We start from the raw sequence: 23687 nt of genomic DNA on the forward strand, positions 1-23687 counted from the left end.
GAGGTCGGTAAAGGCAGCAGGCAAAGAGAGTAGTCAAAATCCAGGCAAAAATTGGTACAAAGGTAATCAATCCAAAAAAATAAATAAAAAATCAGCAGATCACACAGACAGCACTTTCTCAGAAGCAGCAGGGAACCAAATGGCTACAATGCATTGGATACAAATGCATGACACATTTGTATCCAATACAATGCAGAATAAGGGCCAATCAGCTTTAGCATTTTTAAATTTCCAGCACCTCCCCTGTGACGTCATTTCGCCCCAAGGTCACGCCGCACCGCTTATCTGATTGGCCGCTGAGTCCCCGGAAAAAGAGCGGGGCTGTGGAGATCCCGGTGGCCATACACTATTGCAGACTCCTTGGGGAGAACAGGGGAGACATGCTGGAGTCCCGCTGCGCAGCAAGCGGGACTCCGAAATCCACAGAAAATCTGGTATTTTGCTGGCCCGAGTGGAGCACGGGGTTACCACTCCTAGCTAATTTCTCCCACCCCGAGCTCAGCTCGGGCTTACCGCTAGGGAAGTTGAAGGGAACCTAAACTGAAAAGGATATGGATTTTTTCCTTTTAAAATAATACCAGTTGCTTGACTTTCCTGCTGATTCTGTGTCTAATACTTTTAGCCACAGCCCCTCAACAAGCATTCAAATAAGGTGCTCTGACTGAAGTCAGACTGGATTAGCTGCATTTCAGGTGTGTGATTCAGCCACTACTGCAACCAAAGAGATCAGCAGGACTGACAAGCAACTGGTATTGTTTAAAAGGAAACATCCATATCCCACACAGTGAAGGTTCCCTTTAATTATCACAAATCTGCCTTTATCCTTGGTTATCACTTCAATATCTTGGAAAGGAAAGCTGTTTTTTAAAAGAATTGTGGTTCCTTTTTCTTTTTTTTGTGCGCATGTGGTATAAAATCTACCATATTTCTTGTGAAAGAATTTTGGATGAGAATGGGCTGCAAAGTGAGTCTCCTGAATAGCTATTTCATCTGGGTCATACGTCAAGTAATTCAACATTGCTTTTGTTTGTTTCTCATGGGAATGAAGGCCCCTAACATTATGAGAAATAAACTTGCTAATAGTTAGAGGTCGGGAAAATGCGCTTATTATGTGTAATGATAATCAAGAACAGAGATCGAAGGCAGGTAGTAATATAGCCGACCAGAACTGAACAAACATACATTAAAACTGAAAACCAAAGAAACATATAACCAAATAATAAACAGAACCTGGAATCGAGGACCAGGATGTTTGGGAAAATTTCCCATTTTAGTGGAATTACCGCGAGTCAACCTATAAATCAGGATACCCGCGGGAATATCCGAAGATGGGGAACATGTATACCCGCAGCAAAGACGGAGCAGTAATAACAACCTACCACACCCAAACGACCAATTTTTTTGATAGGATGGTTGATGGGTTGGGGCGCCGAGCATGTGGCTGAAAATTTTGGGGGATTTTTGGGGAAAAGGAGTCGTCAGGATGTGGACGGCGCTAACCGTTAGGACACCCTGTACTCTATACAGTGCTGCAGAAAATGTCAGTGGTATATAAATACACAATAATAATTTGGCAGGACATTACACTATGAGTATGGTACAATTAGATTGTGAGCTCCTCTGAGGACAGTCAGAAAAAAGGGACATACTAAAGAAGGGGATGCATAGGAGGAGAAGGAGGAGAAGGGGGGGGGGGGGGGTAAAGATGTAGAGGCACAAGACAGAGAGCCTGGTGGGAGAGGAGAAATGGCAGGAAGACCTCTCACCAGGACTGCAGACATCACCAGTGCTGTTTGGCAGGGACATGCCACTAAAATCTGAAAAGAGAAAATGGTCATGGGGGAAGACAACAGGGTGGGAAGAGGAGCTGGGAGAAGAGGTAAGATTACCTGCAATCAAGCTAATCTACATTGCCTGGTGTGTGCTTCTCTGCTCACTACAGAAATCGTCTGTCAGCACCTGTATCACTGGCTTCTGCAACAGCATACTGCCCTGCATTATTTATTAATTACTGTACTCCAATCAGGATAAATATTCAATAGTCTTGGGAACTCTCATATTATAGCAGCCAGTGCACATGGCAACTGACAAGCAAATTATGAGGCCACTAAACACATCCTGCCACCTCTCGCTGCTAATGTCCCAGCTGCAGCACAGCAATCATTCTCTCTACTCACCCTGCTACTCTGTACATTCACTCACTGCAGGCTGTGCCTCTAGGCATAGGCAGTACAGTCCATTGGTCCTGGGGGGCACCATGTTGCTGGATTAAGCCACACCCCTACATTAAGCCCTGCCCCTGAACCAAGCCCCGCCCTATGGGTGTTCTATTACTCGTTTCTGCTGCATCTACTTAGAGTAAGTTGCAGGCCACTGCCACCTCTGTGCCTTGTGCATCCTTTTTTCGCCCTTTGTGCCTCCTTCTGTCCCTTGTGCCATGTCTGACCCCGTTTGTCCTTCTTTCTCCCTTTGTGCTGCCTTCTGTCTCCATGTGCCTCCTCTGCCGCCTCCTTTCCCTTGTGCCTCCTTATGTCCCCTTTGCCTTTATTTGTTGGCAGTACAACGAGTGTGTTTCTAATTACTATTTTTAGACAAAAACATTATAGGGGTCACCAGATCTAGTCATATAGGTAGGATGTTATATATTTTAAGTAAAGAAAATCTGTTCAAGACATCAAATCATAGCTATATATTATAGGTATGATTTAAAGTAGTATAGTTACCTTTAGTGTACACTTGTCATATTACCATAAATTATATCAATAAATCATTAGAAACAGGAGAGACAATAAAAAGCATATCTTCATACAGTCATAGGGTAGCTGTATATTATAAGCATCATTTAAAGTAGTATAGTGATCACTATTGTAGATGCATAAAATTACCATAGAGCATATGAATAAAGCATTAGAGACCTGAGAAGCAATCGAAAGCTTATCTTCAAATACTCATAGGATAGTATATACTTCAAAAACTATTTGAATCTCTGTGTCTTTAGACATTTGTTTAGGGTTAGTTACTTTCCAATTGAAGGTACGAGTTTATGGATTACCTCAATGATAACAAGGAACTTATGAATATAGCAGGGGCGTAGCTAGAAATGACTGGGCCCCATAGCAAAAAAAATTTATGGGCCCCCCCCCCACCACGACCTTCCAGCCCCACGGACCTCCCACCCAAACATTCCTCCAGGACCCTCCACCACAACATTCCCACACCCCTCTAAGTACAGTATAAGTAGCCAGGTCTATAGGTGTCCCCAGTTTAGGTAGTAGTCAGGGGCGTAACTAGAAATCAGTGGGCCCCCTTGTGGCAACAGCAATTTAAACTAAATACTGTACAAACGTTTTAACTCATACATGAACATTATGGAAAATCCAAGTTGAAAATAAACTGTGAAGATAAACAATTTCATCCATCCTACGCCTGAAAAATAAATTCATTTTTTTACAACCTCCTAGTTTTATTTTCTGTTTTAAAAAGCTAAAAAAGTAGGTTTAATGCTATTGTCTCATGTGATGATGATTCAGCTTTTCCCATAGTCTCGCAGCTAGCAATCATGTGACCCCCAACAAGACAAATTCAGCAATCATGAAGCCCTATCAAGACAAATTCAGCAAAAATGAGGCCCCCAACATGACAAATTCAGCAACCATGAGGCCCCCAACAAGACAAATTCAGCAATCATGAGGCCCACAACAAGACAAATTCAGCAATCATGAGGCCCCCAACAAATCATAAGGCCCCCAACAAGACAAATTCAGCAATCATGAGGCCCCCAACAAGACAAATTCAGCAATCATGAGGCGCCCAACAAGACAAATTCAGCAGTCATGAGGCGCCCAACAAGACAAATTCATCAGTCATGAGGCACATAGACAGCATTTCACATAAATAGGTAGAATGCCCCCTTAATATGGTAGACACCTCTCACCTGGCTTCTGAATTCTCCTGTACTGGCTGCTGTGCCTGGCAATACTGTTTTTGGCTGGATTGGGGCTGAAAAATTGTGTGCAACTAAATTGTGTGCAACTATTAGTACATTTTTCTTTGGATTTTTCTAGCCAACAAATTTTTGGGAGTTTATGATTTTTTATCCTGAAATTTGATTGTGAATGAAACTTCCTATTAATTGGAAAATTGGATAGGAATGCTCAAATAGAATCAAAATTTAAAAAAAATTGTATGGGGTGTGGCCACCTTAAGACAACAATGTGGTTAGATAGATTGCAGCTAAAGGGGAATTATCGTTCTGGACATTGCTCCTTGTGCCCGTCCTTAAACTGAGGTAGATTCATAAAAGAAAAACCCATATAATATAAAGTAGATTTATCACCTGTTAAACAAAATGGGTAGTATACGTAACCTGATGCCCATGTGCACAACTTTATATAGGTATGACTACCAGGGAAATGAGGACATGAATACAGGAGCATGTTGGATCACTGAAATCAGGAAAAGGATGTCCAAGATTTCATGAAGGCATGTCCTGTTTTTTGGATCCATAAGAAAGTAGTACGTTTATTGTGAATATTAAGAAGTACAACTCTTTGAAAAAAAGCCTTTGTCTGATCCCTAGTATAATATTATATTTACAGTATCTTCCTTCCCATGGAAATGTGTATATTTTTTCTATATAATGTTTGAATAATAGTGAGTTTTTTGTATGAATACCTTAAAACAGTAATGGTTTTAATTAGGACAGAAATAAGATGTGCATATATGTATAAGGGGGTAGTATGGCAGTGCAATTAATACATAGAGAATAGATAGAATTTTCATGTTTACTTGAAATGATTTATACACAGAAACCTCCTTTGTGTTCCATTAATACGCAGTATCCAAACTGGCCACAAGATGGCGAAACAGGACGCTATGAATATAGCGACTGTGTTCTTGTTTTATATACTATTTTTTTTAAAGACACTAACAAAAAGGTAATCCTTTTTTCTACTATCCTATAAGTTCCTAAACCTATTCTCATGTGCTCTGGCTTACTGCAGCACTTTCTACTATCATTGTCTCTGTAATAAATCAACCTATCTTTCCCGTCGGATTTGTCGCCCTGTGTCTGGAAGGTTGCCAACTCTTCGGTGTTGTTGATCTGTTATGCACGCCCCCGCCCCCCCCCCCCCCCCCTCCACGCCACCTCTATGCACACTCCCGTGTGTGTTATTTACATTAGGCAGCGTCTCTGCTCTCTTGTCAGTGAGAGAAGAGAGCTGCCTTTTACAAGCTGGATAAATCGTCCTCAGGCTGTAAAAGGAGCTGGCTGGGCTCTCATATACTGAGGAATTACAGACACCGGCAGAGCTGTCTGCAGGAACAAACAAACAATCAGCCTATCACTCTTCAGTGGATGAGAGCTGCAGGGGGAAAGAAGGCAAACACATAAATGATCTCTTGAGATTCAAAAGGAAGGCTGTATACATAATAGCAAATATATCGCCGCCAAGAAACAATAGAACCGCCACAGAGAAGAACAATGTCCAAAAGTTCAGAAGTCAGGCATACATCAAAAGTCAGCGTAGGTTTAAAAAGTCATTGTATGTAGGGAATGAAAAATTCTTCAGCACAATATATCAAATGCTCAGAGGTAGGTATCCGCCAAACATCAAAACAAGAAAAGGCTTACCAGCTCCCAACAACCCACATTATAAGGTTGTAAAATGGCTCAGGTCACAGATAACGCCAAAGGAACATCAGACGTCGTGAAGATCCAGTGGACATCCGTATGGAGGTAAAGTTTCAGGAATTTACATAGGAAAACAAAAACGGCAATATCTCAGCGTAACCAGTTTATTTAGATAAGATTTCTTTAAAAGGCAGTAGATATAAAAACAATAACTCACATACGGGGCCCATAAACTGGGAACCCCAGAAGATTAGCGCGCATGTAATGGTCAATCGTAGATCAATAGAGAATGGTGCCGCCTGTTACCTTCCCGACTGGTTTCGCAGTCTTTCGTCATCAGGGGATATCTGTGACCTGAACCATTTTACAACCTTATAATGTGGTTTGTTGGGAGCTGGTAAGCCTTTTCTTGTTTTGATGTTTGGCGGATACCTACCTGAGCATTTGATATATTGTGGTGAAAAATTTATCATTCCCTACATACAATGACTTTTTAAACCTGCGCTGACTTTTGATGTAAGGCTGTATACAGCCTGCTTGTGTATGGATGTATTTACTACATCAACTTACTTCCAATTTTGGTGGCCTTTGTTTGTTTATAATCAAACTTTATAAAACCTTTTGACTACTTTTAATGCTGCGTAAAGGGGCGAAATTGTGACAGAAGGGAATAGGAGATGTCCCCTAACGCACTGGTATGTTTACTTTTGTGCGATTTTAACAATACAGATTCTCTTTAAATCTTTTTTCACATCATAATATAAATTACGTAATTTTAGGTTTCCCCAACTGTGATGTCCTGTAATCTTTTGCGCTTTGCAGGGTTACCGGCATGGATGCGCATCGGCTTTTTGAGATTGAATGAATGGCGAAGGGGTAATCCCCTGTGTGCATTACACTCCTAGGTGGTTTACTAGCCGGAGGCGATGATGCGCTTCCGGATTTAGTCACATTATTCAGGCAGATATTATGGGCTGGGCAGGGCTGCACTTTGTGAACAGGGAGGAGTTCAGTGAATAAATTAGCCAAGAGGGGATAGCGACAGACGCCATAAAGCCTCTGAAGATGTAGGATACATTAAACATTTGTTAGGCGGGCCTGTACTGACGCGCTGCGACACAGTCTCAACTATTAGTATGTCGTTTTAATTGATTGTCACATGTACTGTTAATGACAGGATGGACAGAATTGATACAATAAGCAAGCAAGAGTGTTGCCAGACGTATCTATCTACACTACACAATGGATAATTACAAAACCGACCACAGCGATAACAGCTGACCTTCTAGAATAGCTATATGCAATAGAGTGCCCAGATTACGTCCCCTGCACTTACTCCAGTACGCCATGAAATCCTAGAGGAGTTTTTTTCTCAAATATTGCCCGTCTAAATGTATACCTTTCATGTTAATATCTGCCTGTACTATTGCCTAATGCCTGTTTGTACCTATTGTGGTCTGTACCAGTGTGTTTCTCATTGATTTCAATAGGCTGTGATCCTACTTCTGAATTTGCATGCGAGGGAAACACTGAGAATCGGCTACAGTGGAAACATAGCCTTAATCTTATTGATTGTTAAGGGTTACTCTGCTCCAGCTATTTTTGTGCTGCTAGGCAGAAAAAAAATTATGCTCAAAGAAGCTGACACAACGTTCCTCCAGTGAGGTTATGGCTGATGAATTTAGAAAATCTATGTGAAACAATCAGTAAAATGGGGATACACATTTGCCTAGCTCGGTTAATGGCACATCCACGGTCAAATATGAAAATACTTACATGAAACGCAAACTGTCCTGAGAAGTCATACATCCCACAGGAGTGCATTAAGCTTAGTGTGTTCCTCACTGCTTCAGGACTTAGCACTCTTTCTCCTGTTATTGGACAGAAGCCACCATTAGCCAACGTTGCACCCATTACACTTGCAGACTCACAAGTTACTTCAATGGAACACAACTAAATATGAGAAAGAAAGCAAACCATTAGAATAATACATAAATACAAATACAAAAAAGTCTTAACTAGTTTGTTAGAAGAATAGCAACTATAAACAAGCAAAATTCTCATATCTACAGTTTTCAACCAACTCCAAGACTAAAGAGCAATGTAAACCTACAGAATATACTTATAAAAATAAAGTCTAACAAACTAGGGTTTATTATTGCGCAAGTAGAAAAACGTTATTAATGCTTAAAGGGACTCCGAGGTAAAAAAAAAATAAATGTAAATTGCACTCACCTTGGGCTTTTTGCAGCCCAGTGTAGGTCGGGAGGTCCCATGACGGCGTCCTGGTTCTTCTCCCAGGTCTTCTCCCAGATGGCTGGCCGGCAGGTTCCGGGCGGCTCCAGGCGACACTGGCCCGAGTGTCGGGCTCCCGCTTCTGACAAGTGTGACGTAATCACGCCAGCCACCTCGCGTCATCACGGCGGCCAGCGTGACAGTACGACACATGCACGGTTGAATTGCGCATGTGCCATATCGTCACGCTGGCCGCCATGATGATGCGAGTCAGCCGGCGTGATTACGTCACACGTGTCGTATGCGGAAGCGGGAGCCCGACACTCGGGCCAGTGTCGCCTGGAGCCGCCCAGAAGCCGCCGGCCAGCCATCTGGGAGAAGACCTAGGAGAAAAGCCAGGATGCCGTCGTGGGACCTCCTGATCTACACTGGGCTGCAGAAAGCCCAAGGTGAGTGCAATTTTCATTTTTTTTTTGAGCTCGGAGTCCCTTTAAAGAGAACCTGAGGTGGGTTTGTCAAATCATATTAGGACACAGAGGTATGTTCTGTATATATTGACCAGCTGGCATCATGGTAGATCCATTCCGATCACCATCAGATTTTTCAGGGGAATGTCCACTCCCCACAGCTCTCCTTCAAGCTTGCAATTTATCTGCAGCTAAATTTTCTGTGGGATGCTTCTCAGTTTTGTTGGATTAGAGATTGCTTTCACATTCACAACTTGAGACGGCACAGGTGTTTGTACACAGCACAAGTTCTTTATGGCAACGTACAGGTCAGTGCTCGTCGGCAGGTATTAGCTCTGGAATTACCACAGTTATCAAAGTAACATATCAGAAAAAAAAAAAACATTGTAGAATTTTATAAATAACTTTTCAATTAATCAAAAAACAACAAAAAAAACATTTTTAAATTTTTCTATTTTCATCATCATTGCCTACACTCTCGCCAACATATGCACGAGCACGGCCATCACTACACAAACATTGCCGCCGAGAAGACTGACATTTTATGTCCTGAGAGTGTCAGCTAATGACAACCCTTTGCAGCCCTTTGCGGCGGTGCGTTCAACAGTGAGTCAGTGTGAAGAAGTACACTACTTACACTACCTGATCGTTGTATACACACGCAAGATATTTTAAAGCACTTTATGCTTCCAATTTAGGAGTGTCATGTGATTTCTGCCCTTTAGGGATTATAACCCTACTCTGCGTCAAATATGTAATTTTCTGAGGGACTTTTGGCTTGTATCCCACTCCGGCATGCCCCCCTCCAGGTGTTAGACCCCTGGAAAACAACTTTCCCATCACTTTTGTGGCCAGAAATAGTCCCTGTATGTTTAAAAACTCGCCTGCCCATTGAAGTCCATGGCGGTTCGCGCAAACTAACTTTTGCGGAAGTTCACGTTCGCTGCTCGCGAACACAAAATCTGATGTTCGGGCCATCTCTACACGTTAGCGCGACCCCAAGCAGCTCTCGCGCTGGCACAGTAGATGCTGACCTGGCAAGGTCAGCATTTGCAATGGAGGGGACCTGCAGGTAAAGGCACAGGGTGGCTGCCAGGGGCTGGAGGAAGTCCCAGGTAAGTAGATTTTTGTTTTCCCAATTACCTCGGACCTTCCCTTTAACTCTTGGGGGTTCAATATAGCTTGATACTAATCTTGATTTCAGGGTAAAGTTAGGTTTCTCTGGTATTTTTGGCCGTTCATTTTCAGGAAATTTCAGTTTTTTTACGCAAACTGTTCAAGGTTCCCATGTTATAATCAAACAATTTTCTGTTAGATAGATGGTTCGATAGATAATTTCCATCATGTTTGATCTTATTTTTGATCATTTTTCTGGTTGATTTCTCAAATGTAAATCAATTCGGAAATCAATCGTAAAACTTTCAGAAATCGATCGAACGGAAAATCAAACAGAAAATTGTATGGTGTGTACCCAGCATTAGACTCTATTCAATATACCTCTTCTGAACAAATCGGTCTAGCAATATCTGGCCCTGTGTTTGATAATCCTCCAAATGGGTGCAATTGCAGAGGATTCTCATAATTTGCCCACAAGGTATGTTCTCTAACCACCTTTTGTGATGACAGCTCAATTTTGGAATGTATGCGTTCTGGTCTGTTGCTTTCAAAGTCACAAAAAAAAAAAAAAAACAACCACCAGTTGTTGTTCTGACCCTCTCCACATAAGGAAGAGGTCGTCAATAATTCTAGACCAAGATAAAAACTAGATCCTCCCACCTTCCCGTTGAAGGTTTGCCACACTCAGGGCAAATTTTGAGCCCAACTGCGCAGCCTGTCTGCTGCACATAAAATGTATTTGAGTACCAAAAATTATTGTGGGACAGGGAGCATTGCAGTAACTCTGGCAGAAATATAATCTGGGGTACCATTAAGTTTGAACTTCCTTTGAGATTTTCCTCTACTATCTTATAGACCAGTGATGGCTAACCTTGGCACTCCAGCTGTGGTGGAACTACAAGTCCCATGAGGCATTGCAATTCTCTGACAGTTCTAAGCATAACTCAGGGAGGCAGAGGCATGATGGGATTTGTAGTTTTGGCACAGCTGGAGTGCCAAGGTTAGCCATCACTGTTATAGACTCTTTTCATGGAACATAACTGTGTACAACTTCAGGGATAGAAGAAACAACAAACTGGCACTAAATGCGGCAGGGATGGATCAAAAACCACATGGGGCTTACCTGCAGCGTGCTCCAAGACAGTCCATAGATTGCAAGCCAAAAATAGAAAGATGGGCACAGCTGCGTAAAATACCCTTTATTGTGGCTGGGTGGACACAATGGTTACAGCAGTAGGGGGGAAAGGAGATGTCTGACAGCTGTTTTGCAGGGAGTAACCCTGCTTCATCAGAGACCCTACATAACTGTGTACAACGAAGTCACGTCTCCAGTGACTAACACATCACTTTCTCCCACAATTTGCAACATGCGTTTTGTATCTAAGTAGGTTCGGAACCTTTGCCACTTGGGGCTGGAGGTAAATATATATATATACACCCCCAATCTTTGGGTCAAGGAGCCCATCCCACTTACAATGGGGCAACATGGACAGTTTTGGGGGTGTTTGCGTACCTTTGGATTAGAATTGGATCAGTGCTTGGTTGTTTTATATATGGTTTAATTTGTCAAGTGTTTTTAATTGATATAAATTGTGATTAAGGAGGACTTGGGACCCCATGCTATTTTGGCAATACAGGTGGACTGTATTAAAGATCAGCAGTAAATGAGGATGATCAATTTATGATTAAATAGTCTATGTGCATGCAAGTTTCTGCAAGGCATGGGGTGGGTGAAAATTAAAATATGAGTGAGTTTTCCGTGTGAGAAGATGGTATTTTTATTCATATGCAAGTCCATTTAATGCTATGGAATCCACAAAAGTAAATGCCAGAATAATGGTGCAACCAAAAATGAGTTTGTTAAAATGGCGGGGCGATATGCAAATCACAGAGTTAACAGCCAGTCAGATTGCTGGCTCTGCAGGACCAGGTGAGTCCGGAAGTGAAGACAAAATGCGTAGGGTGGAAGCAGCATCTGACGTCATCACACTGAACCGGCCCCTCTGTAAAACTTTGATGGAGCCCCTTTAATGTTCACATATCTTACCTTGGTGACCCTCACAGTCTCGAGGCCTATCCTATAAGGATGATAAAAAATGTGTGTTGTCATCCGGATCTTCAAACCTTACATGTATGACCAAAAATAAAAAATCTGATCTGGAGTATCAGGGGGAGGGAAGTTAGTAGTTGGGGCCTCTCCACACCTCTGCCCCCCCCCCCCCCCCCTGCAGTCGCTGCTCCGCCATAGTTACATCCCTGGGGTTACTTACCTTAAGAGGGAGAAGCTTCTGGATCCTAATAAGGCTTCCCCCCAGTCCTCCTACGCCAGTGCTTTCCAGCACTGGTTCCCCCTGCAGCCACGCTAGAGGCTTCCCGCTTGGGCTCTGGCAGAAATAGCAGAGCCCAATTGGGCCCGCTCTACTGCGCAGGCGCAAACCATCTGTCCCTTCGCAACAGAGTGGACCTGATCAGGTTAGGCTATTTCCGCCAGAGCCCATGGGAAAGTCATTATTGTGCCTGCGCACACCGCTGACAAGGAAATTTTCGGGGGAGCCAGCACTGGATGCCCTCTGGTGAAGAGGAAGGGGGATCCTAAAGAGGCTTAAAGAGGCTGTGTGCCCAAAATGCCACTCAAAATCCTCTTATTTATCACGAAGTGCCAACACAGCAATTTACAGTGGCTTGCAAAAGTATTCGGCCCCCTTGAAGTTTTCCACATTTTGTCACATTACTGCCACAAACATGAATCAATGTTATTGGAATTCCACATGAAAGACAAATACAAAGTGGTGTACACGTGAGAAGTGTAATGAAAATCATACATGATTCCAAACATTTTTTACAAATAAATAACTGCAAAGTGGGGTGTGCATAATTATTCAGCCCCCTTGAGTCAATACTTTGTATAACCACCTTTTGCTGCAATTACAGCTGCCAGTCTTTTAGGGTATGTCTCTACCAGCTTTGCACATCTAGAGACTGAAATCCTTGCCCATTCTTCTTTGTAAAAGTGCTCCAGCTCAGTCAGATTAGATGGACAGCGTTTGTGGACAGCAGTTTTCAGATCTTGCCACAGATTTTCGACTGGATTTAGATTTGGACTTTGACTGGGCCATTCTAACACATAGATATGTTTTGTTTTAAACCATTCCATTGTTGCCCTGGCTTTATGTTTAGGGTCGTTGTCCTGCTGGAAGGTGAACCTCTGCCCCAGTCTCAAGTCTTTTCCAGAGTCCATGAGGTTTTCCTCCAAGATTGCCCTGTATTTAGCTCCATCCATCTTCCCATCAACTCTGACTAGCTTCCCTGTCCCTACTGAAGAGAAAACCCCTAGAGCATGATACTGCCACCACCATATTTGACAATGGGGATGGTGTGTTCTGAGTGATGTGCAGTGTTAGTTTTTCACCACACATAGCGTTTTGCATTTTGGCCAAAAAGTTCCGTTTTGGTCTCATCTGACCAGAGCACATTCTTCCACATGTTTGCTGTGTCCCCCACATGGCTTGTGACAAACTGCAAACAGGCCTTCTTATGATTTTCTGTTAACAATGGCTTTCTTCTTGCCACTCTTCCATAAGAGCCAACTTTGTGCAGTGCACGACTAATAGTTGTCCTAAGGACAGATTTCCCCACCTGAGCTGTAGATCTCTGCAGCTCGTCCAGAGTCACCATGGGCCTCTTGACTGCATTTCTGATCAGTGCTCTTGTTCGGCCTGTGAGTTTAGGTGGACTGCCTTGTCTTGGTAGGTTTACAGTTGTGCCATACTCCTTCCATTTCTGAATGATTGTTTGAACAGTGCTCTGTGGGGTGTTCAAGGCTTTGGAAATCTTTTTGTAGCCTAAGCCTGCTTTAAATTTCTCAATAACTTTCTCCCTGACCTGTCTGGTGTGTTCTTTGGACTTCATGGTGTTGTTGCTCCCAATATTCTCTTAGACAACCTCTGAGGTCGTCACAGAGCAGCTGTATTTGTACTGACATTAGATTACACACAGGTGCACTCTATTTAGTCATTAGCACTCATCAGGCATTGTCTATGGGCAACTGACTGCACTCAGACCAAAGGGGGCTGAATAATTACGCACACCCCACTTTGCAGTTATTGATTTGTAAAAAATGTTTGGAATCATGTATGATTTTCGTTCCACTTCTCATGTGTACACCACTTTGTATTGGTCTTTCATGTGGAATTCCAATAAAATTAATTCATGTTTGTGGCAGTAATGTGACAAAATGTGGAAAACTTCAAGGAGCTGAATACTTTTGCAAGCCACTGTATATTTATGTTTCATGCAAATGTATACTAACCCGATAGTTAATATACTACTGTATATAGTTTAACCTATGATTTGTAAGCTCCTTTCTTTCCCTGATACCAATTAGCATGTATAATTTTTATGTACCACGCAAATTTTTCATGCAAATAAACACTACCTCTATAGGTAGTAATGTACTACTATTACGCTGGACTTCCCACTTTACCCGGGACAGATCCCGGATTCGGGGTCCCCTGTCCCAGGCTGCATGAGGTCCCGGAAAACGTCCTGCTTTTAGCTGCGGGACGTCCCGGCCTCGGGACTCTGGCCAGCGTACTATTCCATGATTTGACAGCGGCGTCTGATAGACGCAGCGCCAGTTCATAGCCCGCCCCGCAGCCCCGCTCCAGCCGGCATATTCTTCTGGGTTACGGCAGGCAGAGCGGGGCTTCGGGAAGATGGCGTCTGAAGCCCTATACTGGAGACTATTTGTGTCTCCAGTACAGGGCTTCGGGCACCATCTTCCCGTAGCCCTGCTCTGCCTGTCAGCGCGGGAGACTGCAGGAGGATCGTCCGAGGAGCTGCCGGCCAGCCGGAGAAGACTTCTGTGAGGTGAGTAATTTTTTTTTTATTTTTTTTTAGGTAAAATGTGGCCCAAAATGCGTTTATTTCCTGCCATCTATTGCTTTCCTTTTGGTGAGTCACCCGATCTCCCCCCATTACTACAGAGGACAGACTCTTCTCCTTCTCTTATCCCTGTCAGAACAGCAGGCACAAAGCCCCCTCCCCTCCTATCATACATATAGGTGCGTACACATGCACTACTTCCGCCAACGACGGGTCCGTCAGACCCTCCTGCGGGGCGGACATTCAGCTGACAGTAGCACGTGTACATCTGTCGGCATTATCAGTCTGCCGACAGCGTGTACACGCGCTACTGTTGGCTGAACATCTGCCCAGCTGGAGGGTCTGACGGACCAGTCGGCAGAAGTAGTGCGGGTGTACGCACCTTAAGAGTGTCTTGAAGCATCAAATAAGTGTGGCTCATTAACATATCAACAAAGTTTCTTTCTTCTGACCAGTGTAACCAGAGAGATAAGGGTTTACAGGTGCTGTAACATAATTCTGGTGCAGCATTTTCTCTGCCTCCTGTGTCCTGGCAATTAAAGGGACTCAGAGCTGACAAAACAAAAAGATTTTATGCTGGGTACACACGTTACGTTTTTCTGTACAATAGATGCATCCGATTGATAAATTCCGTCATGTCCGATATTACTCCAAATTGCTCATAGAAGTGAATGGAAAAAAATAAGAAAAATGAGCAGAAGATAAGAGAACCGAGTGCAGAATCGAGCGGAAAAAAACATCTGGTGGAAAATAGAGCAGAAAAACGTATTGTGGGTACTGAGCAATATACATACATGGGGCTTCCTCTGCAGACATCGGAGGATGGCGGCGTGGGTGCAATCCAGGCGGACGGGGCTGAAGGAAGCCCCAGGTATGTATAAAATCTTTATTTTGTCAGCTCTGGTACACTTTAATCACGAACCGACAAGTCCTTTGCTAGTATTAATTAACCCCTTATTGTTCAGTGAAATCACTGAGATAGCCTGCTTTCAGTATCCTCATATGAATGGCAAAAAGTTCAGTTCAGCAATTTACATCAAGTTTAGCCTGTCTTGTCTCAGCAGTTACGGTTATTTAGGTTGAGGATACTTTCACAGTGGGACGTTGTGGTTTGATGCAACATTAAAATCCCAAAAAGGTCACAACGCAACTCTATGCCCTGTTATCGTCGCATACAGTAGGGCATACAGGCAATGAAAAGTATGCTTCCAGGTCATTACTGAGCATGTGCAAAAACAGTCCAACGTAGTTAACATGTATATCATACAGCATGCAGCACTTTCTAAACATGCTACACGTTACACACAAACGCAACGTGTGCACTGTGAATGTTACACAGACTTTGTATTGCTGTGCCTTAGTCCACGTTAAAACATTTTCTAAATGTTTCAACGTGTTTCACTATAAAATAATTGTAATGGGGCAGCATTTCACCATAAAATAATCGTAATGCAGCAATGTTTCACCATAAAATAATCACAATGTGGGCAACATTTCAGCAGAAGGTAATCGCAATGAGTGCAACATTTCAGCAGAAAACAAATGCAATGAGTGCCACATTTCACCAGAGAATAATCGCAATGAGTGCCACATTTCACCAGAGAATAATTACGAGTGCCACATTTCACCAGAGAATAATCACGAGTGCCACATTTCACCAGAGAATAATCGCAATGAGTGCCACATTTCACCAGAGAATAATCGCACTGAGTGCCGCATTTCACCAGAGAATAAACGCAGTGAGTGCCACATTTCACCAGAGAATAATCGCAATGAGTGCAGCATTTCACCAGAGAATAATCGCATTGAGTGCCGCATTTCACCAGAGAATAATCGCAATGAGTGCAACATTTCACCAGAGAATAATTGCAATGAGTGCAACATTTCACCAGAGAATAATAGCAATGAGTGCAACATTTCACCAGAGAATAATCGCATTGAGTGCCACATTTCACCAGAGAATAATCGCAATAAGTGCCACATTTCACCAGAGAATAATCGCAATGAGTGCAACATTTCAGCAGAAAACAAATGCAATGAGTGCCACATTTCACCAGAGAATGATCGCAATGAGTGCCACATTTCACCAGAGAATAATCGCAATGAGTGCCACATTTCACCAGAGAATAATCGCATTGAGTGCCGCATTTCACCAGAGAATAATCGCATTGAGTGCCGCATTTCACCAGAGAATAATCGCAATGAGTGCCACATTTCACCAGAGAATAATCGCATTGAGTGCCACATTTCACCAGAGAATAATCGCAATGAGTGCCACATTTCACCAGAGAATAATCACGAGTGCCACATTTCACCAGAGAATAATCGCAATGAGTGCCACATTTCACCAGAGAATAATCGCATTGAGTGCCGCATTTCACCAGAGAATAAACGCAGTGAGTGCCACATTTCACCAGAGAATAATCGCAATGAGTGCAGCATTTCACCAGAGAATAATCGCATTGAGTGCCGCATTTCACCAGAGAATAATCGCAATAAGTGCCACATTTCACCAGAGAATAATCGCAATGAGTGCAACATTTCAGCAGAAAACAAATGCAATGAGTGCCTCATTTCACCAGAGAATGATCGCAATGAGTGCCACATTTCACCAGAGAATAATCGCAATGAGTGCCACATTTCACCAGAGAATAATCGCATTGAGTGCCACATTTCACCAGAGAATAATCGCAATAAGTGCCACATTTCACCAGAGAATAATCGCAATGAGTGCAACATTTCAGCAGAAAACAAATGCAATGAGTGCAACATTTCACCAGAGACTAATCGCAATGAGTGCAGCATTTCACCAGAGAATAATAGCAATGAGTGCAACATTTCACCAGAGACTAATCGCAATGGTTGCAGCATTTCACCAGAGAATAATCACATTGAGTGCCACATTTCACCAGAGAATAATCGCAATAAGTGCCACATTTCACCAGAGAATAATCGCAGTGAGTGCAGCATTTCACCAGAGAATAATCGCAATGAGTGCAACATTTCACCAGAGAATAATCGCAATAAGTGCCACATTTCACCAGAGAATAATCGCAATGAGTGCAACATTTCAGCAGAAAACAAATGCAATGAGTGCCACATTTCACCAGAGAATGATCGCAATGAGTGCCACATTTCACCAGAGAATAATCGCAATGAGTGCCACATTTCACCAGAGAATAATCGCATTGAGTGCCACATTTCACCAGAGAATAATCGCATTGAGTGCCGCATTTCACCAGAGAATAATCGCAATGAGTGCCACATTTCACCAGAGAATAATCGCATTGAGTGCCACATTTCACCAGAGAATAATCGCAATGAGTGCCACATTTCACCAGAGAATAATCACGAGTGCCACATTTCACCAGAGAATAATCGCAATGAGTGCCACATTTCACCAGAGAATAAATCGCATTGAGTGCCGCATTTCACCAGAGAATAAACGCAGTGAGTGCCACATTTCACCAGAGAATAATCGCAATGAGTGCAGCATTTCACCAGAGAATAATCGCATTGAGTGCCGCATTTCACCAGAGAATAATCGCAATAAGTGCCACATTTCACCAGAGAATAATCGCAATGAGTGCAACATTTCAGCAGAAAACAAATGCAATGAGTGCCTCATTTCACCAGAGAATGATCGCAATGAGTGCCACATTTCACCAGAGAATAATCGCAATGAGTGCCACATTTCACCAGAGAATAATCGCATTGAGTGCCACATTTCACCAGAGAATAATCGCAATAAGTGCCACATTTCACCAGAGAATAATCGCAATGAGTGCAACATTTCAGCAGAAAACAAATGCAATGAGTGCAACATTTCACCAGAGACTATTCGCAATGAGTGCAGCATTTCACCAGAGAATAATCGCAATGAGTGCAACATTTCACCAGAGAATAATAGCAATGAGTGCAACATTTCACCAGAGACTAATCGCAATGGTTGCAGCATTTCACCAGAGAATAATCACATTGAGTGCCACATTTCACCAGAGAATAATCGCAATAAGTGCCACATTTCACCAGAGAATAATCGCAGTGAGTGCCACATTTCACCAGAGAATAATCGCAGTGAGTGCCACATTTCACCAGAAAATAATCGCAATGAGTGCCGCATTTCACCAGAATATAATCGCAATAAGTGCCACATTTCACCAGAGAATAATCACGAGTGCCACATTTCACCAGAGAATAATCGCAATGAGTGCCACATTTCTCCATAAAATAATCGTAATGCAGCAATGTTTCACCATAAAATAATCGCAATGTGGGCAAACTTTCAGCAGAAAAATGCATTGAGTGCAACATTTCACCAGAGAATAATCGCAATGCAGGGCTGTGGAGTCAGTACAAAAATCTTCCGACTCCAACTTCGACTCCTCAGTTTCTGAAACCACAACTCCGACTCCGGGTACCCAAAATTGCTCAGACTCCGACTCCTCGACTCCGACTCCTTAGCCTAATACTTAACAGGGCTGTGGATTTTGTACAAAAATCATGCGACTCCGACTCCCGACTCAGACTCCTCAGTTTCTGAAACCACGACTCCAACTCAGACTCCGGGTGCCCAAAATTGCCCCGACTCCGACTCCACAGCCCTGTCGCAATGAGTGCCACATTTCACCAGAGAATAATCGCAATGAGTGCCACATTTCACCAGAGAATAATCACAATGAGTGCAACATTTCACCAGAGAATAATCACAATGAGTGCAACATTTCACCAGAGAATAATCACGAGTGCCACATTTCATCAGAGAATAATCGCAATGAGTGCAACATTTCAACAGAGAATAATCGCAATGAGTGCAACATTTCAGCAGAAAAATGCAATGAGTGCAACATTTCAGCAGAAAATAAACGCAATGAGTGCAACATTTCAGCAGAAAATAAACGCAATGAGTGCAACATTTCATCAGAAAATAAACGCATTGAGTGCAACATTTCACCAGAGAATAATCTCAATGAGTGCCACATTTCACCAGAGAATAATCGCAATGAGTGCAACATTTCAGCAGAAAAATGCAATGAGTGCAACATTTCAGCAGAAAATAAACGCAATGAGTGCAACATTTCAGCAGAAAATAAACGCAATGAGTGCAACATTTCAGCAGAAAATAAACGCAATGAGTGCAACATTTCATCAGAAACTAAACGCATTGAGTGCAGCATTTCATCAGAAAATAAACGCATTGAGTGCAACATTTCACCAGAGAATAATCGCAATGAGTGCAACATTTCACCAGAAAATAATCGCAATGAGTGCTGCATTTCACCAGAGAATAATCGCAATAATTGCCACATTTCACCAGAGAATAATCGCAATAATCGCAATTTCTTCATAAAATAATCGTAATGCAGCAATGTTTCATCATAAAATAATCGCAATGTGGGCAAACTTTCAGCAGAAAAATGCAATGAGTGCAACATTTCACCACAAAAGAATCGCAATGAGTGCCGCATTTCACCAGAGAATAATCGCAATAAGTGCCACATTTCACCAGAGAATAATCACGAGTGCCATATTTCACCAGAGAATAATCGCAATGAGTGCCACATTTCACCAGAGAATAATCACGAGTGCCACATTTCACCAGAGAATAATCACAATGAGTGCCACATTTCACCAGAGAATAATCACGAGTGCCACATTTCACCAGAGAATAACCACGAGTGCCACATTTCACCAGAGAATAATTGCAATGAGTGCAGAACTTCACCATAAAATAATCGCAATGTGGGCAAAATTTCAGCAGAAAAATGCAATGAGTGCAACATTTCATCAGAAAATAAACGCATTGAGTGCCACATTTCACCAGAGAATAATCACAATGCAGGGCTGTGGAGTCGGTACAAAAATCTTCCGACTCCTCAGTTTCTGAAACCACGACTCCAACTCCGACTCCGGGTGCCCAAAATTGCCCCGACTCCGACTCCTCAACTCCGACTCCACAGCCCTGTCACAATGAGTGCCACATTTCACCAGAGAATAATCGCAGTGAGTGCCGCATTTCACCAGAGAATAATCGCAATGAGTGCCACATTTCACCAGAGAATAGTCGCAATGAGTGCAACATTTCACCAGAGAATAATCGCAATGAGTGCCACATTTCACCAGAGAATAATCGTAATGAGAGCAACATTTCACAAGAGAATAATCGCAATGAGAGCAACATTTCACCAGAGAATAATCAAAATGAGTGCAGCATTTCACCAGAGAATAATCGCAATGAGTGCCACATTTCACCAGAGAATAATCAAAATGAGTGCAGCATTTCACCAGAGAATAATCAAAATGAGTGCAACATTTCACCAGAGAATAATCGTACAGTGGGCAGCATGTCACCAGAGAAGATAGAGCGGAGCACACACAGCAGCGTGAAGGCGGGAGGGAACTCTTCCCCCCCTTCCCTCACCTGGTGCTCCCGCTCCCCCTTCCCCTCAATGCAGTGCAGCCAGATGGGGCAGCGGCAAGCAATCAGCTTACCTAGTCCGACTCTGCATGCCGATACCTGGTCTAGTGACGTCACTAACTAGACCACACCAGCGGCATGCAGAGTGCAGGATCACGTCCCGGCCGGCTGCTGCCACTCTGGTGGAGGGCGGGGGGGGGGGGGGGAGCGCGAGTTCCCCTCCACATGTGTGTGCACTCTCCGCCGCTCTCTTTTCTAAATAAAACATTTAAAAGAAAAAAAATGATAAATAAATGAACTATAGGTGCCCCCCCCCCCCCACGAACCGCCCATGGCAGCGGCCCACGGTGCCTCTTAATAGATACTGCCCTGAATATAGTACTTAACCCTCCATGAGGGGAGCCACCAGTTCATTCCCACAGCATCAGCTTAGGCCACATACAGACATCAGACCATAGTCTTTGGAAAATGAAAGATCACAGACCAATCTTACCACCCTTCATGTAGTATGAGAGCCATACTCTACACAGTCTTTTCTATGGAGCTGAACTCCACATCAGAAAAAAATCTTTGCAAGATGCTGCACACACAGATGCTGTACAGACACAAAAGATCAGTATCTGCAAAAGATCTGTTCCTGCCAAAAATCCATTCCTGCAAATTGCAATGATAGTCTATGAGATCTGCAGATCATCATACACACATGATTTAACTGACATTCATCTGCAGATCTGCAGATCTGAAAATCCATCCTGGTGGATCTGATCTGCAGATAAATGTCAGTTAAATCATGTGTGTATGAAGATCTGCAGATCTCATAGACTATCATTGCAATTTGCAGGAATGGATTTTTGGCAGGAACAGATCTTTTGCAGATACTGATCTTTTGTGTCTGTACAGCATCTGTGTGTGCAGCATCTTGCAGAGATTTTTTTTTGATGTGGAGTTCAGCTCCATAGAAAAGACTGTGTAGAGTATGGCTCTCATACTACATGAAGGGTGGTAAGATTGGTCTGTGATCTTTCAGTTTCCAAAGACTATAGTCTGATGTCTGTATGTGGCCTTAGTTGCTATATATTAGCCTTAAATTCATTGGCTATGCAGTCACAGTTCCCTAAATAGACCTCTCTCCATCTAGATATATATCACAGGAGTTTCCCAACTGCGCACTTAGCCAAGTCCAAAATTGCTTTGTATCAGCTGATAAAAGTATAGTGTTAGGTTGGCAGCACAACGTTATAGTTATGCCCGAGAGGGCTCTCACCACCTCCACAGGCTGCAACAGTATTCCTCCGTCGGCTCTCCACCACGCTCGGCTTCTCCGCTGTATGTTTTCTCACCGTGTCCCAGCCGCTCTCTCAGCCGCCTAAGCAGCGTATTGAGCTGTAGCTGCTGGTTGCAGGTATGATCGCTTAGATGACGCCACCCTCTAGGCCACACCATTACCAGTATCGCCCACCCAATGGGCTTCCTCAGATGTCTAACCATCTGAGGAAGCCCATTGGGTGGGCGATCATCTGAACGAACACACCAGCAACCAGCAGCTACAGCTCAATACGCTGCTTAGGCAGCTGAGAGAGCGGCAGGGACACGGCGAGAACACATACAGCGGAGAAGCAGAGCCTGGTGGAGAGCCGGCGAAGGAATACTGTTGCAGCCCGTGGAGGTGGTGAGAGCCCTCTCGGGCAGAACTAAAACGTTGTGCCGCCAACCTAACGCTATACTTTTATCAGCTGATACAAAGCAATTTTGGACTTGGCTAAGTGTGCAGTTGGGAAACTCCTGTGATATATATCTAGATGGAGAGAGGTCTATTGAAGGAACTGTGACTGCTTAGCCAATTAATTTAAGGCTAATATATAGCAACTAAGCTGATGCTGTGGGAATGAACTGCACTTTAAACTGAGACCTTATCTAAGGGCAATCAACTGGCAGCTGCAGAAATTGATTTGCTCCTGGGAGTAGTGTGAACTTTCAGGTTGAGTGCGGTGTAAAAGTGGTTGAGTAAATGACACAGCCGGCTGTGTATGGCTCCAAAAGTATACAACCCAATTAGGCCATTTTAATGGGGGTTGAGGGTATTTGTATGCAGCATGTGCAATAATAAAGATTTGTATTTATAAGCAGACATCTGTCTAAAAATTTGATATAGCCTATCCAGCAGCAGGTGTCACATACATTGCATGCACGGAGTGGTTATTGATGTCTGGTCATATATGTGATGATGAAGCATTCACACGGGGTGCTTTCAGGAAATTTTCAAAGCTTTGCTGAATGCCAGCGAACAGAGAATCGCTATGACAAAGTTGCCCTACGGTAGCATTTACACTACAGTTGCTATTTGTATGAAAATTACAAATGCACTGCATGCAGCATTTTGTGAGCATTCGTAATGCAATTTTTGTTTCTCCAAAGAGTTTTTCCCCACCTAGTAGCACTCAGTGTGATGCCGACCTCTCCACACCCAGTGTGATTCCAAACCCCCCCCCCCCCCCCAGTGACACTCCCTCTCCGTTTAGCGTTTCCTTACTTTCTCACCAAGCAGCCCCCAGCGTGACCTTACTTCCCCACCCAGCTACTTTTTCATGCCACCCAGCCGGAAAATATTCCTGGGGAGAACACTGTATATGCATATTTAGGTATCAGGCAAATTTGTTTTCTTCTTTTTTTCATGTAATTTGTATTTCTCATGCAATTTGTATTTTTCATGCAATTTGTATTTTTTATGCAAATATGCAATAATACATTAACTATAGTGGTATTATATATAATTTAGCTTTGTGAAATTATTTTTAGCCAAGTCTGGTAAAGGAACAATATCAAAGAAATCAGTTCTTCGGCAACATTGATAATGAATGTAAAAACAATATAAATAAAGGACTCTGCATATATTTTTGGTGTGTAGTGCTTTTCATTTCCCAGGTACCTGTAA

General features: G+C 43.1%; 1 protein-coding gene across 2 annotated transcripts in view; it reads right to left on the bottom strand.

The window, feature by feature from the left end:
• GLS (glutaminase) overlaps positions 1 to 23687 on the bottom strand; it is a 752941-nt gene that overhangs the window by 396217 nt on the left and 333037 nt on the right. For both annotated transcript variants that reach the window (XM_068244915.1, XM_068244916.1), the window contains exon 12: positions 7412 to 7588. In XM_068244915.1, coding sequence (XP_068101016.1) covers positions 7412 to 7588 — 177 coding nt within the window. The remainder of the gene's footprint in view (positions 1 to 7411; positions 7589 to 23687) is intronic.

Source organism: Hyperolius riggenbachi, chromosome 7 (assembly GCF_040937935.1).
Source record: "Hyperolius riggenbachi isolate aHypRig1 chromosome 7, aHypRig1.pri, whole genome shotgun sequence".
NCBI classification, from domain to species: Eukaryota; Metazoa; Chordata; class Amphibia; order Anura; family Hyperoliidae; genus Hyperolius; species Hyperolius riggenbachi.